This window comes from Sylvia atricapilla, chromosome 9, assembly GCF_009819655.1.
Source record: "Sylvia atricapilla isolate bSylAtr1 chromosome 9, bSylAtr1.pri, whole genome shotgun sequence".
Taxonomy (NCBI): domain Eukaryota; kingdom Metazoa; phylum Chordata; class Aves; order Passeriformes; family Sylviidae; genus Sylvia; species Sylvia atricapilla.
The window spans coordinates 5,206,956-5,229,359 of record NC_089148.1 but is presented as its reverse complement, the minus strand read 5'-3'; the positions used below and the strand labels follow the sequence as shown (position 1 = coordinate 5,229,359).

General features: G+C 42.7%; 1 protein-coding gene across 1 annotated transcript in view; it reads right to left on the bottom strand.

Annotated features, from left to right (window-relative positions):
• C9H1orf21 (chromosome 9 C1orf21 homolog) overlaps window positions 1-22,404 on the bottom strand; it is a 112,945-nt gene that overhangs the window by 32,713 nt on the left and 57,828 nt on the right. Inside the window, exon 3 of the mRNA XM_066324665.1 lies at window positions 11,552-11,646. Coding sequence (XP_066180762.1) covers window positions 11,552-11,646 — 95 coding nt within the window. The remainder of the gene's footprint in view (window positions 1-11,551; window positions 11,647-22,404) is intronic.

The following is a 22,404-nucleotide window of genomic DNA, read 5'->3' as shown; positions in this document are numbered from 1 at the left end:
GGCCCATTCTTGCTGTGTTTGCAGGCAGAGCAGCTGCTTCTGATTCCCAACACTTGCCTTCAGGTGCTGCTGCAATACAAACTACATTTAAATATATACACACACAATTTTAGTAAGATTAGTTTATTAAGAAGCACTGGCCTGTGTTCCCATGCAGAGATTATCTGTTGGCTTATAATTTTTTAAAAGCTGCCTGTCTTTGATGGTATCCCATGGAAAGATTACATATTAGATAGAGCAGTGCATGGTCCACACAAACCAAATGTGGGAGATGAAGGCAGAGCACCAAGAGCTCTGTTTGAGCACCAACACTGCTTCCTCCAGGAACAAGGAACAAACAATTTAAAGCCAAAAAAAAAAAAAAAAAGGAGGGGGGGATTTCTTCTCAGTGAGAACAAACATTAAGCTGCATATTAACTTAAGTCAGTATTACTTTGGTATCTGTATAAACCACTGCTTTCCATTAGAAATTATTCATTAATTATTCAGGAGATTTTTGAACATACCTACATGTAATTCCAAACTCTGTATGCACAGGAGTCTGAATTATCTGCTCAGCTTTTTCAAAATATCAAAGTACTTGCCTTCACTGGCATAAACTTATTTCCATAGAGGTCTTCTTTATGTCCCTGACTTTTTCTTACTTAAAAAAAATCCTGAACTCTTGAATGTTATACTCTTACATTGTTTCCCCTTCTCCTAGTCCAATTTCTTACTCTTCTTTCCACCAGCTGAAATGCAGAAATCCCTTCCAACACACATCATTTAAGTCTTCCAGCTGCCTGAAAAGCAGCTGGTCTTGGCTATCCACAAAATCAAAGGGAAACAACCAAAGTCCAAAAGCACAATTATAGTGAAAACCAGATGAGGCTGAGCCCCTTCCAGCCCTGCTGTAGGAATACACAGTGCAGAAGGATGAATACGCTCACTGTTTTATTACTGGAGGTGGCTGAATCAGTTCTAGTCCAGCCAGAGGCAGCCCAGCTCCTTTTTCCTGGAGGTGGGAGTTGTACAGAGCACCAGCAAAGCCCCAAAACCACCAGGAATGTCGTCAGTCTCCCCATCCGTGAGTGGAGGCTGCATCCATCCTGCTTTAATCCACCAGCCGAGATAAATCCCCCCTCTTGGCTCCCTCACCTGCTCCCTGAGGCTGCACAGCTCCCCTGCAGCACAGAGCCCCTGGGCAGGGTGCAGGTGAGGCTGCTGTGCCCTCCCCAGAGCTCCCAGAACCGCACACAGGTGAGCCAGTGCATCCCGAGTTCATGCCAGGTCCTCGGGAAACCTGGATGTGCCAATCCTGGCACCCTGAGCACACAGCTAAAGAGATAAAGGACCTGTTAATGCAGCCAGTGAGCTTCCTCAGCAGCTCTCTTTCCCTTTCTCTAGAGAAGACACCACTAAATCAAGATCTTTCCTGCTGTGTGCCCGCACATCCCAAAAAGCCTAAGCCTGGGTAGCCCAGCCCCTGCTGAGATCCCGCATTTTCCTGGAAGAATTAAGAAGAAAAGGAGTCCACTCAAAAATGTTCACCATAGTTTCAAGTCATTTTGAGCAAAACACCATTTTCTCCACGACAAATGTGAAACAATTCCCACCTTTGCTCACATCTAGTGGTGAGGCACAACCAAAATATGGAACAAGCAAACACAAAACTCCAGCTTGCAGTGGTGGGAATGTTCCTGCTCAAGGATGAGCTGAGCATAAAACTGCCTAACAGGTGGAAACCTAACCAAAGCAGTGACTATTGAAACAGGAAAGGAACATTTTATGCTTGTTTAGTACAACAGACATTGTCTACTTGAAGCTTAGTTAAATAAGCAGTGCTCTCTGCTGCAACTCGTGTTCATGGGAGTACTCCTCACTCTTGGATCTTCTAGTTTATGTTGCCTGGAAAGATATTTTTAACATTTCTTACTAAATAAGCAGGATGAATTGGGGGAAAATCAAGCAAAAAAAAAAAAAATTTAGGTGATGAAAAAAGCCTCATGTGGATGAGACTGTGGAGAAAAATTGCATTTTGGTGTAAAAAAGGAGACAAAATCCAAGTTATTTCAAAACAATAATGGTACAAAGTGGACTCAGAGCTTCTGATTTTCTAATCCCAGAACAGTGGAGCAACGGGGCTTTTAAAAAAATAAGCGGCAAATGTAAAGCTGAAAGTGTTTGACAAAATAAGTTAGAGAATTGTCAAATAATGACAACTCGGATTATGCAACATGCTGCTATCATGTGCTGTTCATGGCTAGAAGAGAAATTCAGGGCTGCAGAGAGCCCTCTGAGTTTCTTCTCACCTCTCCTTGTGGTGCTTCTGCTCCTTTTTTCCTTTCTTGTCACATTTTTCCCTTCCTCCTTTACCCCTTCAGCCTCTTCCTGGGAGGGTCATTTAACTCTCACTAATGCACATTCCTCTTTGGGCTCTGGACTAAGGTCCCTTCCAACTCAAATCTTCTGAGATTTTATGCTTAAATCCCCAAAACTGTCTATTGGAGATCTTCATAGTTTTCATTTGACTGGCTTCAAGTTCACCTCCTTTAACTGTTCTTCAAATACATCAATTAGCAAACTTTGCAAAAAAACCCACCTTCTACTGAAAAAATACCTGCAGTACAAACAAGTTCCAGCCAAAACACATTGACTGGACAAAGGATCTGCCTGAAACCAGCCCCGAAAGTCACAAGGGCTTCACCTCAGCTTCAAAACATAAAAATGAATAAATCCATAGAATCACAAAGGTTGGAAAATCCCTCTAAGATCACCAGTCCAACCATTGACTCAGGACTGCCAAGGCCACTGCCCCATGCACCCCAAGGCACTGCCCCCACAGTTTGGGGTCTAAAATGGCACAGCCCTCCCCCTTTTCCAGATGCAATACTGTATTCAGACTAAAACTGAGAGATTATAAAGGCTGTGCAGATAAACAGCTTGTGAAGTACCTATGGGTGAATTTGTTGTTGTCTCCATGCTCTACAACAGAATGAAATTAGCACCTCACCAGATACGGAAATCCCAGACCCTACATTTGCTCCACAACCACCTGGACTCAAGGAGTCCCTGGAAAGAAAGTGTGAGCAGACCCATATAATATCTATATTAAATGTGAACAGATGAAAGGCTGAACTACTTTGCTGCTATCACAAGGAGGTCAAGAGATCACAGCTCACCAAGAGGTCAGGAGTACTCCAAACTGGGACTCAGGCCATAGCAGCTGCCTGGATTTACAGCTTTAGTCTCCAGCAGTGACTTCTGGTGATTTTAGGTATTTCTTCATGATCCATTCTGCCTGTATCTTGCCTCACCCTCTGTTCCAAAACAGCAGAGTTAATTATTAACACCTACTAGGATACAGAGGATACAGAGAGCTTCTCTTGCTGACAGCTTGCAAAATCCTACAGCTCATCTTTCTTAAAGCTTCAGTTCTGCAAGTGTGGAGACACTCATGTTCTTTAAGAAAAAATTAGAAAGAATAAAAAAGAATCCAAAGGTTCCTGGTCCTCACAGTCATGGAAGAAACTTAAATCAAGAACTTGCCACCTTGCCATGACTGATGACCCCTCTATTTCACCCACAGCTCTGTGTCCATCCTCCTCAACAGCATCAGCTTTCCCAGAGAGGAGGGGGAAAATCCCAGGCAGAAATTCACCTGTTAAAATGATACAGGCATGCAAACAACACAACCTGAAGGGAAAATGACCTCCTTCCACAAGTGACAGTGGGCATGTCTCTGCAGGTTTTGCATGAATCCCTTCCACCAACGACGTGGGCTGGTCCTGAACCGTGTTCCTGAGAGCTGCCCATAACTGCTACATTTTCTCCACCATCAAGCCCACAATTACATGTTGCTCCTGGACACTGTTATTTTAATACACTTTGAAAGAAATAGAATTATGTATTTTTAAGCTTTCTACTTTAAAATCACATCCATCAAGAACCTGAAAAATCATTCTACCTCTCCACACGGCACTGTGAGGGTTTATTCACCAAAGGGGGAAGAAGGAAACAAGGTCTGGTCTGAAGAAACACACTGGGAACACAACATTTTTTGTGACTTTCTGACTTGCTAAAAATATTTACTAATGGTGTTAATTTATCTTATAAATTTTCAAAATTAAATACTGGAGGAAAAATGAATACTTCTTCACCAGAACCATTTTAATGGAATCCAGAAGAATATTAATACCTAGTGCAGTCATTTACTTTGATGTCTATATAATATGCAGTGACCCGTAAGTGGAATGAGCTAAAACTGTCATAAATTCATTATGAGAAACCATTCTTTGAAGAATATCAATGCAAATTTTAAATGAAATGGGCAATATGGAAATGAGCTAATTGCAGAGTGTTTAAAATAACTGGCTCCAGTAACCATGTCCTTTCTGTGCACTTCTATTTCAGCTGCAAAAAACACTGGAGAGGCTGGGTTATGAAAATTGAAATGCTGTAATTACTTAGTACTGATAGTGATAGGGCAGCATTCATTTAGACTCCCAGACTCTGGGGACAAAAAGAAATCCAAAGGATGATTCTATAAATCTCATTTTTCTCAGAAAGGGAACCTTGGATGGCATGCACTGTGAAATGTGCCAACTCTGGCCCCATCAACAAAGACTGGAGGAAAAGACTGTATTTCCCAGGGGTTTTTCTAGGTATCATCTTACAAAAGTAGAATGCAAAATTTCTCTTAGTTTGGGTTGGAAGGGACCTTAAACCCCATCCCAGTCCCACCCCTTGCCATGAGTATGGCCACCTTCCACTACCCCAGTTGCCCCAAGCCCCATCCAGCCTGGCCTTGGACACTTGCAGGGATGGGGTACCAGGCATCCAGACCTATAAGGGTACTTTCCTCCACCTGGAACCTTCCCCAGGTTGGGTCCAGCCCCTGCTTTGCCCTCTGTGCCCCAGCACTGCTCAGAGTGGCTCTGCCTGGAGGAAGCCCCATCTTTGCCTTGCAGGTGCCCACCCACCTCCTGTAGCCCAGTGTGAACCCTGCCACCTTGGGCAGAAGGAGCTGGGTATAGCACTCCTCCCTGCTCCATCTATTTACTTTTGAATTTTAATTCCTGGCTCCCCTTTACTCACTGATTTTGGAGCTGCACTTTCACAGCTGAGGCTTATTTTTGTGGTCTGTTTCTTCAAGGGAAGGGAGGAGAGTCCAGATGTGGAGCAGCTCCGTGCTGGGCTGTGAGGAACCTGTGGGACCTGTTCCCACAGAGGTGCCCCGGGCCCTGGGGTTTGGCTGACACAGCATCTGGGCAAAGTGGATGCCTGTCCCTGAGGGAAAACGTGTGGGGGAGCAGGCTGCCTTAGGAGCCCTCCATTCCCTGCTCTCTCCCAGTTCTCAGCAGCACAGGAGCTGGGATGGATGAACAGCACAGGAATTTCTGCACATTATCCCATCCTCATGCACATCTGGTGATGCTCACTTTGTCCTTTTAGCACTCCCATGCCCCAGGAACCAAAGAAAAAGGGCGTCTCAATTTCTTTTTCCCTTCCCACAATGACCCAAGCAGCATTTTACTGTGTGTTTTTGTGGGTTTCACCCTACCTGGATTCCAACACAAGAACCAACATCTCCAAGTATTTCATCAAGCTGAAGCTATATACATATGTATATATCTGTTACATCTGTATGTACTGATGTTCCATACCTGAAGAGGCTCCAAGAGAGGTGGACAGGGAATTGGGACAAGGGCCTGGAGTGACAGGACAAAGGGGAAATGGCTTCAAACTCACAGAGAGCAGGGTTGGGTGAGTCACCGAGCAAAAACTCCTCCCTGTGAGGGTGGTGAGGCCCTGGCACAGCTTGCCCCATCCCTGGAAGTGTCCAAAGCCAGCTTGGACAGGGCTTGGAGCAACCTGGGACAGTGGAAGGTGTCCCTGCCTTGGCAGGGGTGGCACTGGATGGGCTTTAAGGTGCCTTCCAACCTGGGATTCTGTGACCTGAAAGCATAAGGGGAAATAGGTGAGGCAAGATGCAGAGAAATTAACAGCCTCTCCTTTACATACAGAAAATATATTTCTAGATATCCATCTTTTACAGTGGATAATGAACCAACAGGATGAAGCTATCCCAACACTTGTTCTGGAGCTGACCCCGTGCTGGTGGAATGGGGCTCCTGGAGAGTGTCACATGCAGCAAGGAAAGCAAACGAGGGGGCAGTGCAGGATTTAACACAGCCAAACTCTTCAGGACAGACAAAACCCAGGAAAATCTCTTCTTTCTAAGGGCCTGAAGGCTCTCGGGCATTTATTGTTTTCTTCCCCTTATAAGCAGAGCATGGGCAAGTTCTATCCTGAAAATGTGTGTTCTGAAACACTGCCACGGCACAATGGTTTAAAATAAATAATTAGGACATTAGAGACAGAAATCTTCACGCTGGAATATGCATTACTTTGTGCTAACTTCTGTTTTTACAAAGCTCTTCACCAATGTGCTGCACCAGCGCTGAAATAAAAATGCAGTTATGCATTTAAAACACTGCAATTCAAAGCTTACCTAAGAATAATAAGCAGCACTAGCTCCAAGAATTTTAAAGTACCAAATTAATTATATTTCCATGCTTAAATTTGCCCTGGTGGTATTTTACCTCTCTAGAAAGGAAGACACCACAAACACCCCAGATAAACTTAGTGGCTACTGTATTTCTTTTAGTTGGCTTATTTCTTTTTTATTTCATTTTTTTTAGCACCAAGATTGGGCAAGTTGGTGATAGAATTAAAATGTATTTTCCTAAATTGATATGGAATTTGACATATACCAATCCTTGCACTGCACATCAAAAATATTTACGATTGATGTATCTGTAACATGCATTTTACATCTTGTGTATAATATATATATTTAAATAGGGGTCTTCCCTTTCACAGATTACATTTTATATGGTTATTAAGGTGTTTCATTCTGCATTTTCTGCCAGGCTTTTAATTTCACACTCTTCATCTATCAGATATTACTGTCTACTTTAGACACATCAGTACAAAAAATGATAACTGGTGTTGAATACAGAGTCACGGAGGCGGGGGATTTGCAATTCCAAGTGATGTAGAGCTAGGTGATAAATGGAGAACAGCAGCTGGGCTGAGAAGCTCAAGAGAGACAAAAATTGCATTTGCAGGTAAGTGGAGTGGAAATTTGTGGAAATTGGGTAAAACAAAAAGCAAAACATTGTTATTAAAGGTGGAGTGAGAGGTAGCAAGAGCAACAGAGAGGCAATTTTCTCCTAGCTCCAGCAGGAATTCATCTCAAGCTCTAACACGTAATTTCACTGCGAAGCTCCAGGATGAAACGCAGGATTATACCTAATTATTTTGGGGGTTTGGGTAACAAAACATAAAAATCCCAGCAAGTGATGGGCCTTTTGTGCCAGTGCAGCCCAGAAAAAGATGAATAAAAGTTATCCACAACCTGAAATGCAATAAATATCAAGATAACCACCCAACAGAAAAGAAATGCAGCTTTAGGGATTTGCTATTTTCAGGGATATCTACCTATGACAGCCCAGTTCAGAGGAAAATTGATCCAGCTGCTGAAGTTTGCCAAGGCAATGCTAAGTTGCAGGAATACCACACATCTCATTTTCCCTTTTCTGGCAGTAGTATTTTAAAATGGAAAGCCAGGAGTGCTGCAAGAGTATGGAAATGAGAACAATTACATTTGCCCTATTGCAAGTATTAAAAAGGCTGTTATGTAATTGTACTCTGTATATTTAACTTGATGGTGTAGAGCTGAACAGTCCTTTCCAAACAAAAAAATTAATATATCTTTATTAATGTGTTATTTATTTTGGTCATACCTTTTTGTAAAATATTAATACTGCTTGAGTTTTGGCATTTTAGCTTTCAAAGTGACAAATCCACGTGACTATCCACCATCAGCTTTGGCTACTACTTAGGGCCAAAAAACCCCATCTAGATCTGCTGAGTGGCAAACTCAATGCTGCCAAAACTCCCTTTGTTTTGGAGAAGGTTTATCATAAAACTTTCCCCCAAGAAGATGGGGAAATGCAGGAGAGGTTTTGCACAACCACTGTGGAGTCATGGGGAGCTGAAGTTTGGTTTTAACACAGGGCAGAGTTCAGCCACACATGTGGCACATTGGCACCATGCTGGGCATGGGGACAAAGCCCAGGATCCCAATAAACCACCCCAGCCAGGCCTTCTGCTTCTGAACTCACAAATAACCATTCTAGCTGCTCATTTACCTCCAGGAATAATAGCACACATGTGACCTTCTACGCACCATCTCAGATGAAAATTAGCACAGCTTCCATATTTTCTTACACGTGTGTGTGTATACATATATGTGCACAAACCAACACTTGTGATTAAAAAACATATATAATATGTAGAACAAATGACTTCTGTCTTTCACCTATCTACTAGTTCTTCGTTGATCTGACTCCAAACACCCCTGGTTTAGAGGAGCAGCCACCAAAGCACATGGTGCAGTGACAGCATCTAGTGTGGCCCCAGCTCTCCAGCACCTAATCCTGGCTACATCCCATTCCCATCCTGCAGGCTACAAGGATGTGGGACTATAAATTCAAGTGCAATGGCTCTGGCTTTGTTTTGAGGGTGGAGATGCTCTGGAAGATGTCAGAGGTACCTGGCATGAAACTGGGAGCAGAGAGATCCCAGTGGCAGCTGGAGAACTGGAGAAACAACCTGACTAAAGAAGTGAATCAGGCCTGTGGATACAAAGGAATGACAGGAAAACAAGCTTAGTTTATCTTATTTTCTTTTTCTTCTCCCTTGTCAAAAGCCTACATTTTAACCCAAGGGGGGCTTTGATTCCGCCAGAAAATGTCTTCCCGTGAAGCATCTTGTGTTTCCCCTGGCAGACAGCCCCAGCACAGCCATTCCCATTGGCACTGTGTCTAAAGAGCATTTCTGCTTCACTGTCCCAGAGCTGCTCAAGTTTTGAGCCTCAGGTTGAAGCTGAGAAGGTGGTGATTCACTGACAGAGCCTCATCTCTCCCACAGATACCCACGTTGGTACCAGCCCTTCTCTGGCTCTTCTCAAGCAGAATCACAACCTGGGGCTCCGAGCTCAGCACCCTGTGTGAAATGACAGCTTCCCTGATGACTGCCATGTCCTCCCATTCTCTTTATCTACTCATGTGACCTTCCTCCCCCAACTCAGAAATACTGCAGCACCAAAGGCAGAGATGGCAGCACATCAAAGAGCCCAAGTTGCAAGGGAAGCGGGTTTATTTTCACTTGAGCTGAGATTTTTTTTTTTTTAAGCAAGACTTCAAAATACCTTAAAAAAGTAACAGAGATGATAATGGGATCAAAAAATTCAGTGGCATCTGAATAACATAATTCAAGCACCAGTATCAGGGGGTAAGATAACCAACCCAGAGCAGTTCCCAGACAGTGAGGTTATACATCTCATCTGGGCTGTGTTTCTGAAGGGGATGTGAATTTGCAGCCCTGTGGACAATAATGAAATGTGGGATTAAGAAACAAGAGAGGAGGAGAAAAGGCCAGTCAATTCTCCCACCGCCTTTTCTTGTTCCTAAAATTTCAGTTGCCTGGAAATGGCTGATGAGAAGACAGGATTATGTAAGCACTTGCCAACTTCTCACAGGTTTAGGAAATTAAAGCCTCAGTGATGGGTAGCTTAACCCATCCTCTAAGCAGTGAGTTAAAACATGTTTACTGAGGAGAACTTGAATAGTGAAACCCCTTTAAAAAAAACAGAAGTGATGAGGACTTGACAATTCCCAGGATTAAAAAGCTGCATATATTACAGACAAGGTAATCTCCTTATAGTAAGATGAGGAAAAGGAAAATAAAGCCTTCTTGGTGGGCAAGACAGTTTTTGTTTTAAAGCATATCCATCCTGTCTGGCTGAAGACTTTCTTGTGTTATTGGCTTTTTTTTTTTTCTTCCCCTCCTGATAAACATGACAAAAGAAGAGCTACACCAGCCTTTCAAATCTTTATTGTTACATTTTTCAATATAACCCACTGCTCTCATCAAACATGAGCCATCAATAGTAAAGTAAGAAGCACTGTGCTCTTCCTCTACATTTAATCAGGTGAACACTTGGGTGCCAAAGACAGGTGGCACCAACCATAGTGCAGAATGGCTTGAGCTAGTTTTGAATAGACCTTCAGCAAGTTTGTCACTCCAGCAGACCTGAGTTTTCCTGAGCTCTTCCTCCCTGTCATTCCAGTGACATGGTACTGATAGAAATACTCTCATTTAACTACAGCTGAAGGCCAGTTGAAAATCTAACGTAGAATCACACTATATCCAGAGCTGGAAGGGACTCACAGGGATCACTGACTCCAACTCCTGGTCCTGCATGGGACTCCTCAAAAAGCTGTTAAAAACCTCTAAAAAATCCTCCAAATCCTGCCTCAAGCTGAAGTTGGACCACCCACTGGAGCAATGCACCAGCAATGCAAAACTGCAGGTAGCAAATAGCTGATCTGGAGGTTGAAGAAGAAATCGTATTGCCTGCTGCTCAGCCACAGGACAGGGCAGCAAAATAAACTCCATCTGCCACAGGAATGCACCTGCAGTCATGTAAAGGAAGTATGTGTGTCTAGGAGAGGAAATATAAAGTAGCCAGGTTGCTGGAGCTCACATCTTCATGAAAAGTAAAAAAATCCCAAACTGTGGCTTTTTCTACAGCCGCCCAGTAATGGCAAAAGGCAAATCCTCAGCTGGTGATACTGGTTATGGTTCCTCTGGGATCTGCTGCTGCTGTTTCCCCTCTGGACCTACAGATCGAGGGGGAAAACCCCAACCATTCTACATGAAGAAAAGCTGCACTGAATGAGTGCAACCAGACATGAGAACTTGCACCCAACTATGGAAAAATTGTGGGATGTCTTTGAAAGCTTCGACTGGGCAAAGACCCAGACAGCCAATAACAAAACATACAGCCCTTCAGCTTTAGAAGAGAAGACACAACTTCTCAGAAATGCCAGAAGTGACTCAACTGTGATTTTTATTCTGCTTCAACAGCATCTTGGTTATTTCAAGTAGTCTTAAGAGTTTACCTGTGATTGTCTTGCCTTAAGTGGAGCTACAAGCTGGCAAAGTGCTCAAATCGGGGCAAAAGAAACACACACGATTTTTGTGGCTGCTGTGTTATGAACATATTGTTTTCTTCTGTTCCAAACTGCCTTCTCTGGGAATTTTAAAATACAGAAAACCAGCAAGTGTAGAGTAAATACTATCTACATAAGTAGGTCATTTTCTTAATGGCAGGGAAGTGCTGTTTTACTCCAGCTCGTTTGTAACACAGACACACACATTTCCAAATAAAGCGTATTTTCGGATCTGCAAGGGAGGGGAGTGACTTAAAATCATGGAGGCACTCACTCCAAGATCAAGTAGAGCCTAATTCAGAAAGACAAGCAGGAAAAAGTCATGTTTTGCACCTTCCATGAGAGCTTTGCAGGGAGTTGTGACATTCTGGAGAAAATCCTCTTGCCTCGCATAAGCCGGAGCTGGAGGGTGCTGCATGTGCATATTCCATTACAAACGCAGAGCCACGTTAGTTCAGTAGAGAAGTGATAAGTTCAATCCTTACCAAGTTTTCTTGGTTCCTGGCTGCTATTTTCTGATCATCTTCTCCCCCATTTTTCATGTATTTGACCTCTTCCACTGGTTTGATCCTATACTCATCTGAGCACCAAGAAAAAAAAAAAAAGAAAAAAAAATAAATTTGAACCAGTGTAGTTCAGCAGCTGGGATAAAAACCAAACTAAAACCAAAACAGCTGACTAGAATAGACCCTAGTAAAGCAAAGCAACTAAAAATTACACTTATATCTTTTCAAAGGCTTACATGTGACTAATATAAAGGAAGTTTCTCCTGCCTGAAGCTTCAGTAAGAATTTCAGTAGCTTTCTGGTCTAATATAGCCATGGCACCAGGAAACAGGGATGTTTGGTGTGTACTCTCTCCCAAATTCCTAGTTTTCTGTTTCACATGTTCAATACAAACAAGTTCTTTGCTCCTGCACCCTGCCTGGACTCTCAATCTCAGTGGACCAACAAGCCATGTACTGTGGTTACTCGAGAGAAGGCTGCCCATGGCTGTTCCCTGTGCAGCAAAGCTGATGGAGGTACTGAAAATGTAGGTTAAAAGGTAGAAAAAAGCCAACCCACACCATAACCACTTCGCCCCTTTTTAAATTTTCTTTTTCCTAATGACACAATGCATAGTCATGGAATGATTTCTGGAGAAAAGGCCCCATGCTGACCATCTTCCTCTTCCCACTTCCTCCACCAACCAGTTTTCCTGCACACAAACATTACCCAGACAGAAATTCAGCCTGAAAATAAGTAAGAAAAGTAAGATTCTTGGTTTGTCCCTAACGTTTATCAGCTCCTCAAATACTAGAATTCCCAGCAATAAGGCCAGTATGGAAATATTATCTAACATACAGGTGCCATACCACTGTAAACCCAAAGCTCCAACAAGGGATTTTTTTTCCTAGGTAGGACAAGATGGGATTTCAGAAGAAATTATTCTTCCCTGCAGTCCGTGAATCCAGTTCTTACAGGACCAACACTGGCATTGCTCAGTCACTTTTTGCTCTGGTTATCTTTGTAGCATGTTAATCTATCGGAAAAATCACCCAGAGTCGTGCATCCACCCTCCTCCAGCCAGGATAAACAATGCAGAAGAGAAACTTATATCAATATAAAGTGAAATGAGTCACAGTACACTGAGAATAAAGGGCAAAATATGGCAAATTAGAAGACACTGCACAAACTCTCCGCTGTTTCTTTGGGTTTTCAAGCAATTTCTCTCACTAATACTAAGGGAAAAACAAAGCACAAACAGATTTTTCTGGGTTACTGTAGTTTTCAAAAAAGAATCAATATTATTTAGACAAAGTTGTTTTCAGGAAACTGTTAAGCACAAAGTCTAGAAGTTAAATAAGCCTTGCTTTGAAAAGTAAGGTTGATTTCTAAAACAAACCTGTTTTGAAAAACAATCTTACTTCAAAAAATACATCATATGGTTTTGCATTTGGTCTAGCCCACATCTATACATTTTCTTTATTACAGAGTTTAAATAAACTGAATCTATCAAATAGAAGCATCTCAGATGCAGAGCCTCAAATCAGATGGAAGTATGTAAGATGGTATTATCAGACTGGTAAATGTGAACAACTCTGAGCATTTTTTTTTAATTGTTTGGTTTGGGTTTTTTTCTTTTTTTCCAGTGTAATTCAGCTAGTCTGGAGGTGACAATTCATAAACCCAAAAGGGCTGAACACAATAAAGCCCGAGAATTAGAAGTAGGTGATTGACTGCAATTATCTAACTTACATTTTCCTCCCTGCCTCAGTGCTCTCTGTTGTGATTAGCAATAAAACCCACACGCAGAAAAAGCATCAAACTCCCACAGAGGCACACAGGGATCTGAATGGGGAAACAGATGAGCAAGAGAAAGCAGCATAAAGGACATTTCCCAACCAACAGCCAGTCTGTGTGCACTGGAGGAGAGAGGAAGTTCAGCCCAGCCTTGTGGAAAAGGGTACGGAGGGGCTGACATTCCATGGCAAAGATCACCCTGAAACGTGCCTGCTGCTTATTCCAAGAGATTAATTGTGAACAAACACCACATCCAGGCAGCAGCTGATCCCGTGGGGATGGTATAGGAGGGATGTTTCCTTGGACACATTATCCCTTGGAGCAAGTCAACCAGGGCACCGAGGAGTCCCTGACTGATAGCCAGGATAATCAGACTGACATGAGAAATTCTGAAACACGTGGACAGGATGGAGTCTTCTTAGAGATCAAAAACTCTAAATTCACAATGAACATGGGCACACATCCTTCAAATGCTGCATCATTTGCAAGATGCATCAAGTAGCTCTGAACTGGTGGCAGAGAACTTTGCACAGATTTCTTATGATATTTCCAGAGATGGTGCCAACAGTGTTAGTAAACTTCAGGACTTTCCTGATGATACAATAAGTATTCAATTACCTCCAGCACAACTGATGCTACTCTCCCCTCCATCCTACCAACTGCAGAACTGCAGACACCTGGATAATTTATGCCCAAGATATGCAGCAGCAAGAAAGTTTCCAAAAATAAACCAGTAATTTTTCACAACATTTTTTTGGACAAGTTGAATCCACCACAGCAAACAGAAAGTCTTACTTTGGTGAAATCCAATTTTTCCTTAGGGGAATGGCATCTCAGTGGGGCACAGTTAGATGGGATATTGGGAAGGAATTGCTCCCTGTGAGGATGGGGAGCCCCTGGCACAGGGTGCCCAGAGAAGCTGTGGCTGCCCCTGGATCCCTGGAAGTGTCCAAGGCCAGGCTGGACGGGGCTTGGAGCACCCTGGACTAGTAGAAGGTGCCCCTGCCCGTGGCAGGGGATGGCACTGAATGGGCTTTAAGATCCCTTCCAATCCAAGCCCATTCTGTGATTCTGTGGATACAGATTAAAAAAAAAAAAAAAAAAAAAAAAAAAATCAGGGAGCCCCTGCAGATGTTGGCAGAATCAGCCTAGTAACAGAAGTGTCTTATAAAATTAATATAAATGTCCTGGCTAAAATACATGGCATGTGTTTGAGCAGAAGAAATCTCTGCTTGTATCTCAAAAAGCAATAAAGCTTTGACACAATCTAAAGCTGAGCATCTCCTTTAAAGGCCAAGAGATTATCTCCTGGGATGAGACACACTGGGGAAGGGGTTGAGGGGCTGGCACTCAGGCTCCAGTGCCTCGAGGAGTGATGAACAGCCCTGGGTGCCAGGCACTTTCCAGCTCCAGCCATCCCAGGGGCTCTGAGCAAGCTCTGCATGCACCAAGATCAGACCAGAAGGCAAATGCAGCACTGGCCTGTGGAAAGCCAGAGATCAACTTCGTTTTGGTTGATAACTGAGCCATCAACAACTGCTTTATCAGCTACACAGCTACAGAAACGAAGGGAGCAGATCAGAGATCCATCACATTTGAAGCAACATCATTACTCATAAGCTCTCCTAGCTCCCTATCACAGGCAAAATATATTCCTTAAAACAAAGAGCACTGATATAATGCACTGGTACCATTTGTTAGTATTGAGTAGTCTCTTGCTGGAAGGAGGTATAAATAGATATGATTCCACTTTGCAAGGGAAAAGAACAGCTAAGTAATTATACAGAATTATACAGCTAGAGAGGACACGGCTTGCTGGTGTAACAGAGAAGTAACACCTTATTGACAGGTAAGACAACATCCTTTATTTCAAATACGCTAAATATAGGAATTAAAATCAAATCATTATTTGCAGAAGATGGGTCTTGCACTGCATTATGTTCTTTTTTGGGAGGACACAATGATATATAGACTTTTTTTGACTAGGTGAAGACAAAATTTGTGTTATATAGATACCTTACACATAAGGTAAGGTGTTCCAAAACTACAGATTCTGAGCTATTTATGAGATTGTTCTTGTTCTAAACTTACTGGCAGGACGAAAGCACTGCAAGTGCAAAAGGGATGTTTATGCAATGCACAGACTTTGAAGTAGATCATGAGGTGTACTGGCATTAATAGTTTTAGATGAATATGAAAATTAGATTAAAGACAGGTTGAATGAACGGGCCCTTAATGCCTTTCCTGTTGGTAAGGGCAAACTGCTAACCTGGTTTTGCTCAATAACGTAAGGATGGCCTGGAGTTGAAGAAGGATGATAAAAATCATCTTTGAAGTTTTACCTTCTGATTTCTACTGAAGTAAACACAGCGTTTTGAGGTATTTTGGTCTGAGTGATCAGAAACAAATCCAGAGAAATCCTGAAATGTTGACTGAGATCCAGTAGGACCTCACTAAGTCTGGCAGCCAACAAGACCTTTACAACTGTAAGAAGTTCAGGATAAAGGAAATCTGTACTCTATGCATATTTACCATGGTCTTTTTCCTAAATACAGTTTTATATAAAAAAGAGAAGTGAAACATGTTCAGGCTTCTTTCTGGTATAGAACTAAAAATCAGGTAGTGACTATGATTAAAAAAAAGTAGGATACTATCATTCAGAATGTGACATATCATATGTAAAGAGAAATGCATCCTTATGCTCCTTTCAGGAGCAAAAACAAAACCAAGACCTGTCTTCTATTATGTGGTGTATTATATAAAAAGAGAAAATTTCCAATAACTCATATGGGGGAGGAATGGCTTTACAGGACTGTCACATCATCCTGAGTTGAAGAAAAGCAACTCAATTAAATCAAAAGAAAAACAGCATAAATGAACCGCAAAAGACAGAAATATTGCAAGCATAACACCCACCACAAAATCACAGGATATAAACCAGAAAGCAGGAACGCTTCTAGCTCCAAACTGTGGAAAGGCATAGGGAGGAAGAATTTTGAAATTGAATATGCTGCAAAAATTCTCAGCAGGCAAATCTTATGAATGAAGATCTCCATCTGGAAACAGATAATTCCACTCAAACATGTCACCCAGTTGCCATGGCAATGTGACAAAGAAAAACAGCACTCATTAATAACAATTTCAGTGATAAATGAGCATATCAACTTAGAATATCGAAACAATTACTGGGTGGGGGGCACAAAACTGTGGTGGTTCCCATGAGAAAAATGTCTTCAGCACTTCCAGACGAGGCCATAAGTGCCTTTACCACAGGACTGTGGGCAATGGCACTAATTCTAGCTCAGTTTAAAGGAAAGAACAAGACTAGAAAAAACCATAACTTCATCAAATGTATCTAGAGTCACTGTGACTTCCACAGAAGTATTTGGTAAAACAGCAAGCCTTTAAATATGTAAATAAATAGAATGCTGATTTACACTGTATTCCCATTTCAGACATCTAAGGACGAACAGATTTGGTTCCCCTGTCACCAAGAGGGACGATGGGTGAGCCTCTTCTCTATTTTTAGCAAGATATCAAGTATCAGGCAGGAGGTGAGTGGTACTTCAGTCGTACCACCGAGAGGGAAGTTTCTAAACACACTTTCATTTTTCTGTGCCACATATTTTTCTGCAGTTTCTCTTGCCTTTCCATCACACGACATGCCAAGATTTATCCCCCATCCACACTTAACCACATGTCTGTTCTGTAAAATAGGAGCTTTCTGTCTAACAAATTCCCCTGCACTGTACTTACTTCTGCCAGGTGCAGAAAGTGCTCCTACTGCTGTGAATGCCATGGATCAAAGCTTCACGTGCTCCCCTCTCCCAAAGGCTTGAAAGCTCAAAGCTATATTTAGATAAAAGACTGAATCGCTTTTTCTAAAAATATTTGTTAAGAACCATAAGAGATTTTGATGCAATTGAACTGAAACATAGAACAGCAGGTGAGCCACTTAGATGCTGAGTGCAGAACATGCCAAACATCCCAGAATGGTTTGGGTGGGAAGGGACCTTAAAAACCACTCAGTTCCACTCACTGCCATGGGCAGGGACACCTTCCACTATCCCAGGGTGCTCCAAGCCCTGTCCAGCCTGGCCTTGGACACTGCCAGGGATCCAGGGGCAGCCACAGCTTCTCTGGGCACCCTGTGCCAGGGCCTCCCCACCCTCACAGGGAACAATTCCTTCCCAATAACCCATCTACCCCTGCCCTCTGGCAGTGAGAATTCATTCCCTCTTGTCCTGTCCCTCCACCCCTTGTAAACAGTCACTCCCATCTTTTTTGTCAGCTCCCTTTAGGCACTGGAAGGCCACTGGAAGGCCTGAAGCTTCTCTTCTCCAGACTCAACAATCCTAATTCTCCCAGCCTTCCCTCACAGCAAAGCTGCTCCATCCCTCTGATTATCTTGATGGCCGCCTCTGCACTGGCTCCAACAGCTCCATGTCCTGCCTGTGCTGGGATGCTGGAGATGGATGCAGCTCTCCTGGAGCCCATCTCCAGTGCCACTGGGAAGGAGGAACACTCCAAGATCCACAGCTGCACTGCAAGGACACGAGCAGTGGTAGGCTCAGCTCTAGAAAGAGCCAGGCCACACATCAGGAGGAAAACCAAAATCACAGACCACCAGGACAGTCAAGGAGCTGAATCAGATTGCTTGGGTGGCTGCAGTTCCCACCACCTGAGCCATCAACCTTGAGTGCCACGGGTTCATGTCCAGCTGGTCTGGAGGACTGGAAGGGTGAGATGAGCTTAGGTTATTCCATCTTAGATAACTTAGGTTCTTCCATCTCTGTTATGGATGTGGCCATCAACTCCCTGGATACCAGGGAAGTTACGTCAAAAATCCCAAAAAAAGTCAACAGTCAGAGAAAGTAGCTGCAAAAATCCAGCAATTTGTTATTTCTTGAACTAAATATTAAGAAATGGAGGATATCTAAGTTATCTTCTAGGATCCAGCTTCAAGCACTCACAGAAAGCAGCAGCTCTATGCAGTTGATTCTACAGAGTTGAAGCATTTGCTCAGCTGTGGGGGTGGGTTTCTGACCCACTTGGATGTGGACTGGGAGTGAAATTTCATTGGAAGTCAACCAGTATTGGGTGAGCAGCTTGTTGTTCTCTTCTGTTACCAACCCTCAAAGCTATCAATTCACAGGCAATTCTTGATCCAAGTGATGATGGTTTTACTAACATGAAAAGAATAATAAAAATAGCTTAGGAAATAAGTCAACCCATTTTTCTCAAAGGATTATCTGAAAATGCTCACTCAGATTTCCCAATTTAATTTACCTTACCCTAATCCAATCTAAAAATACAGCCACTGTTGGGAGTCGAGGCAGTGGACACCACCAGATACTAAACAGAGAACAGGTACACGAACGACACACCAATTCTGCCAACAAAATCTAAATCCTCTGACAGAACAGCTCTTAAAAATCAACACACCACACAGATCACAGCACATCTGCAAAGCCCACCCTCAAGCACTTTTTCTTCCTCCTACACAACCCTAACATGTACCCAAGGAATGCCAACAACTCCTTCTGCACAGGACAGATGTGACTGCTAGGGTTGGGGTTTTTTTGGAGGGAAACAAGGGATTGAGACACTCAGTGTAACAAAAGCCAGTCCCTAAATGGAGGATTCCTGCAGAATTGGAAGGACATTCAGTGAGACAGGGAATTAGCTCTTCTCTAAGCTATCCAGCAGCCCTATGGCATATTCAGTGCCCTGGGAAACATCCACTCCCTCTCAAGGGCAATGCCCACCTGAAAAAATTTAGCAAGTTCCCTTCTACTTTATCAAACCTCCTTCCTGCAGGCTCAAACCATGACATCTTTCAGCAGCAATCTCTGAGGCTGACAGGTCTGACAGAACATAGCTCCATTCCTTAACTGTCCTGGATATAATCTTGATCTTCGCTGCTGGAGAAGCACAAACCCTCATATTGCCATATTAACCCACCCCTCACCAGTGCTGTCAGCAGTTTCCAGAGCTGCAAACCTCTCACAGCTCTCCATCCCTTGGGAAACTGTCCTCTCCCAGCCTGATATCTGCCCATGGGAAAAGGCACTGTCCCAATCCCTGCACTGCTGCTGCTCCTCAGTCTGTGTATCCTGGGTTTTCTGATTCCTTTCCCCACAGTCTAAAGGCAGCAGGTGATGATGAAGCCATCATTTAGCTCCCTTGTTTCTACAGGTCAAATTTTCACATTTGGCAAGTGACTTGCAGAAATAAACCACTGTACATCAGCTGATACGAATCAAGGAGGGGGTAACTTGCTTCCCATCTTCACTTAGTTTCTTCTTGGTTCCCTCTGCTTGTTTTTTCTTCTTGGTTCCTACCACTACTTGGTTTCTTCTTGGTCAAAAAGCCCCCAGGGCTACTCTACATTTTGAGCTGTCATAGAGTCCAAGCCCTGTGAAAACTGGAGTTGTACATACAATTTTCTATCACTTTATGAATTAAGGATTATTTTAACTAACCTTACACCAGGGGCACGGGCCTACTGCCCTGTTTCTGCCAGGTCTACCCTAGCTGTAGATAGGTCAGAGGAACCACAGCCTCACGGGCCATTTCATTATCTCAGCAAAGATTTTAAAATACCACCTCAACATCCCCAAATCCCATTAATACTAAACACACAATTTCTGCCTTGCTCGTACTGTCTTTGTGTTCAAGATCTGAGGAAACACCATATGTGAGATGGTATTGAAAAAACCTGCCATGTGATCATATAATTAAAGACTTTTGTGCACTCCTCTGTAATTACAAAGCCAAAGAACAGTGCTGGTGGTGTGCACTCATAACTATCTTTCAGCTACCCATATTTTCTGCTTGCTCAAACTATATAATTCATATATACATATATATATACATATACATACATATACAAAGACACTTTTTTTTTAACCTTTTTGTTTTCATTTAATTAACACATAACTTTGAGGCAGATGCCAGGTTGTTCAAAGGAAACCATTTCTCAGGTGGAGGAGATTACAGCCACAGTGCTTGGCAGGAAGGATACCCAGTAAATGCAATTATCTAGCCCACTAAAAAGATGAAATTGAGAAATGAAAGCAGGAGAGGAAACAAGCAGCAGAGAGATTAATTAAAGGAATGGACAGGAGAAAAACAAAGGGTCTGTGCCTTGAAAATATGAAGCTGAAAATATGAAAGTGTTCATATGAAGCCCCCAGGTGGGTGTCTGGATCCAGGCTGCCTTGAACACAGCACAGCACAGCCAGCTTGGAAAGGCTTCTTCAATTCCATTTCACTGCTCTGGTTTGAGATTCTCCCTCAGAAAGTTAAAAAAACCCACCAAGCACAAAATATTTAATTCTTTTCAGGTTTTTCAATGTCATTAATGAAACTCCCAGTCTCTGCTGACCCTCCCCCCGCCCCCATCTGTCTGTGTACTGAACATCCCCCACTTTGGCACAGAACCAGTCAGGGACTATTGGACTCCAGGAAAAATACCTAACTGACCATTTCTGGAAGCCCTGCCTCTTACAGCCCCTCTAAGATATCCTTCCACCCAAAACCATTCCTGAAGGGAGCTGCCCCAAGTGTTCCCTGGAAAATAAGTCATGACCACACCCCTGAAATTACACGTCTCCTATTATTGCAAACACAGGATGAGGTGCCTTCAGTTTCCTTGTCAATAAAAAAGCCAATTCCTCTTTCCTTAACAAACAATGCCATTCTCAATCAGTCAACTATTAAATGAGATTGTTGCCCTGCAACGTATGACTTGAAATGGATTTTCATACCCTTTCTGGCATAGTAACTTTTTTTCTATTAATATTAAGCTATCAAATTTTCCCTGCTCATGGACCTCAAAGGGTATTTGTGAATCGGCAGCTATTTCATTTTTATTAATTCCAATACAGAAGGGACTGAATAAATACCCAGAACCAGTAACATCACCTCACTGGCAAAATTTCTTTAAACCAAGAGGGGAGATCTAAAGAAAACTTGATTTATAAAATACAGAGCACATTACCGGATGCTAAAGATACAGAAGTTAATTACATTATTTCACTTACAGACCATGTAGCAACTCCAAAAGTAATCTATTGGAAATATCAATATTTTACTCTGGCTACAGATTTTCCATGCCTTCTTCCCTTCCCTATGGGCAACACTTTTTTAAAAAAAGCAAAATACTGATGTCTGGAAAAAAAAAAAAAGAGCTCAGTAATAGCTAAAAAGAAATCAAAATAAGAAATACGTGCTTAGAGCACTTGTATTAGACAGGTACTTTCACCCTAAAAAGATCTCAAGATGCACCCAGTTCCTACAGTTAGAAATACAGTATACCATGGAATCAGAGGATCAGAGAATCTGCTGAGATGGAAAGGACCCGCCAGAATGATCCAGTCCAACCCTGTCCCTGCACAGACACCCCAACAGTCCCAGTCTGTGCATCCCTGGGAGCATTGTCCAAACACTCCTGGAGCTCTGGCAGCCTTGGGGCTGTGACCACTCAACAACAAATTCAGGGGATAACACACATGCAATTGTAACAAATACACAATTTAGGGGACTTCAGTGGAAAAAACCAAACCACTACACCTTTTTTTTTTTCCCTCTGATCATTCCTGGAGCCATAACTCTGGAAACAAAGGTGACTGCATGCTCCTTCCCACTACCACAGAACATGAAGTGCTCTGCATCCGAGTTGCCTGAACAGCCCCTGCAGTGCTCCTGTGACAAGAGCAGAAAGGAATAATAGAATTTAAAAGCACTCTAAACCTGATCCTTTCTGCCAGAGCCCCCACTAATACAGGTAAGAATAAAAAGTGCAAGGCATAATGGCAGGGCATAATGACACCCACTCAGCAGAAGCCAGGCTTTGTTTTTCACAAGCACACGAGGCACAAGTCTTAACGTTTTCCATTTTTTCTCATTTTTTTCTGCTGCTAGCTCAAGACAGCACTGTCAGTCTTGAGCCTCTGACCAAGGAGAACATGAGACCACTTGGTTGTAATATTTATTTGAAATACCTATGAAGGCATAGTGTTTTGGAGAATTACCTCCTGGAGAAATGCCTT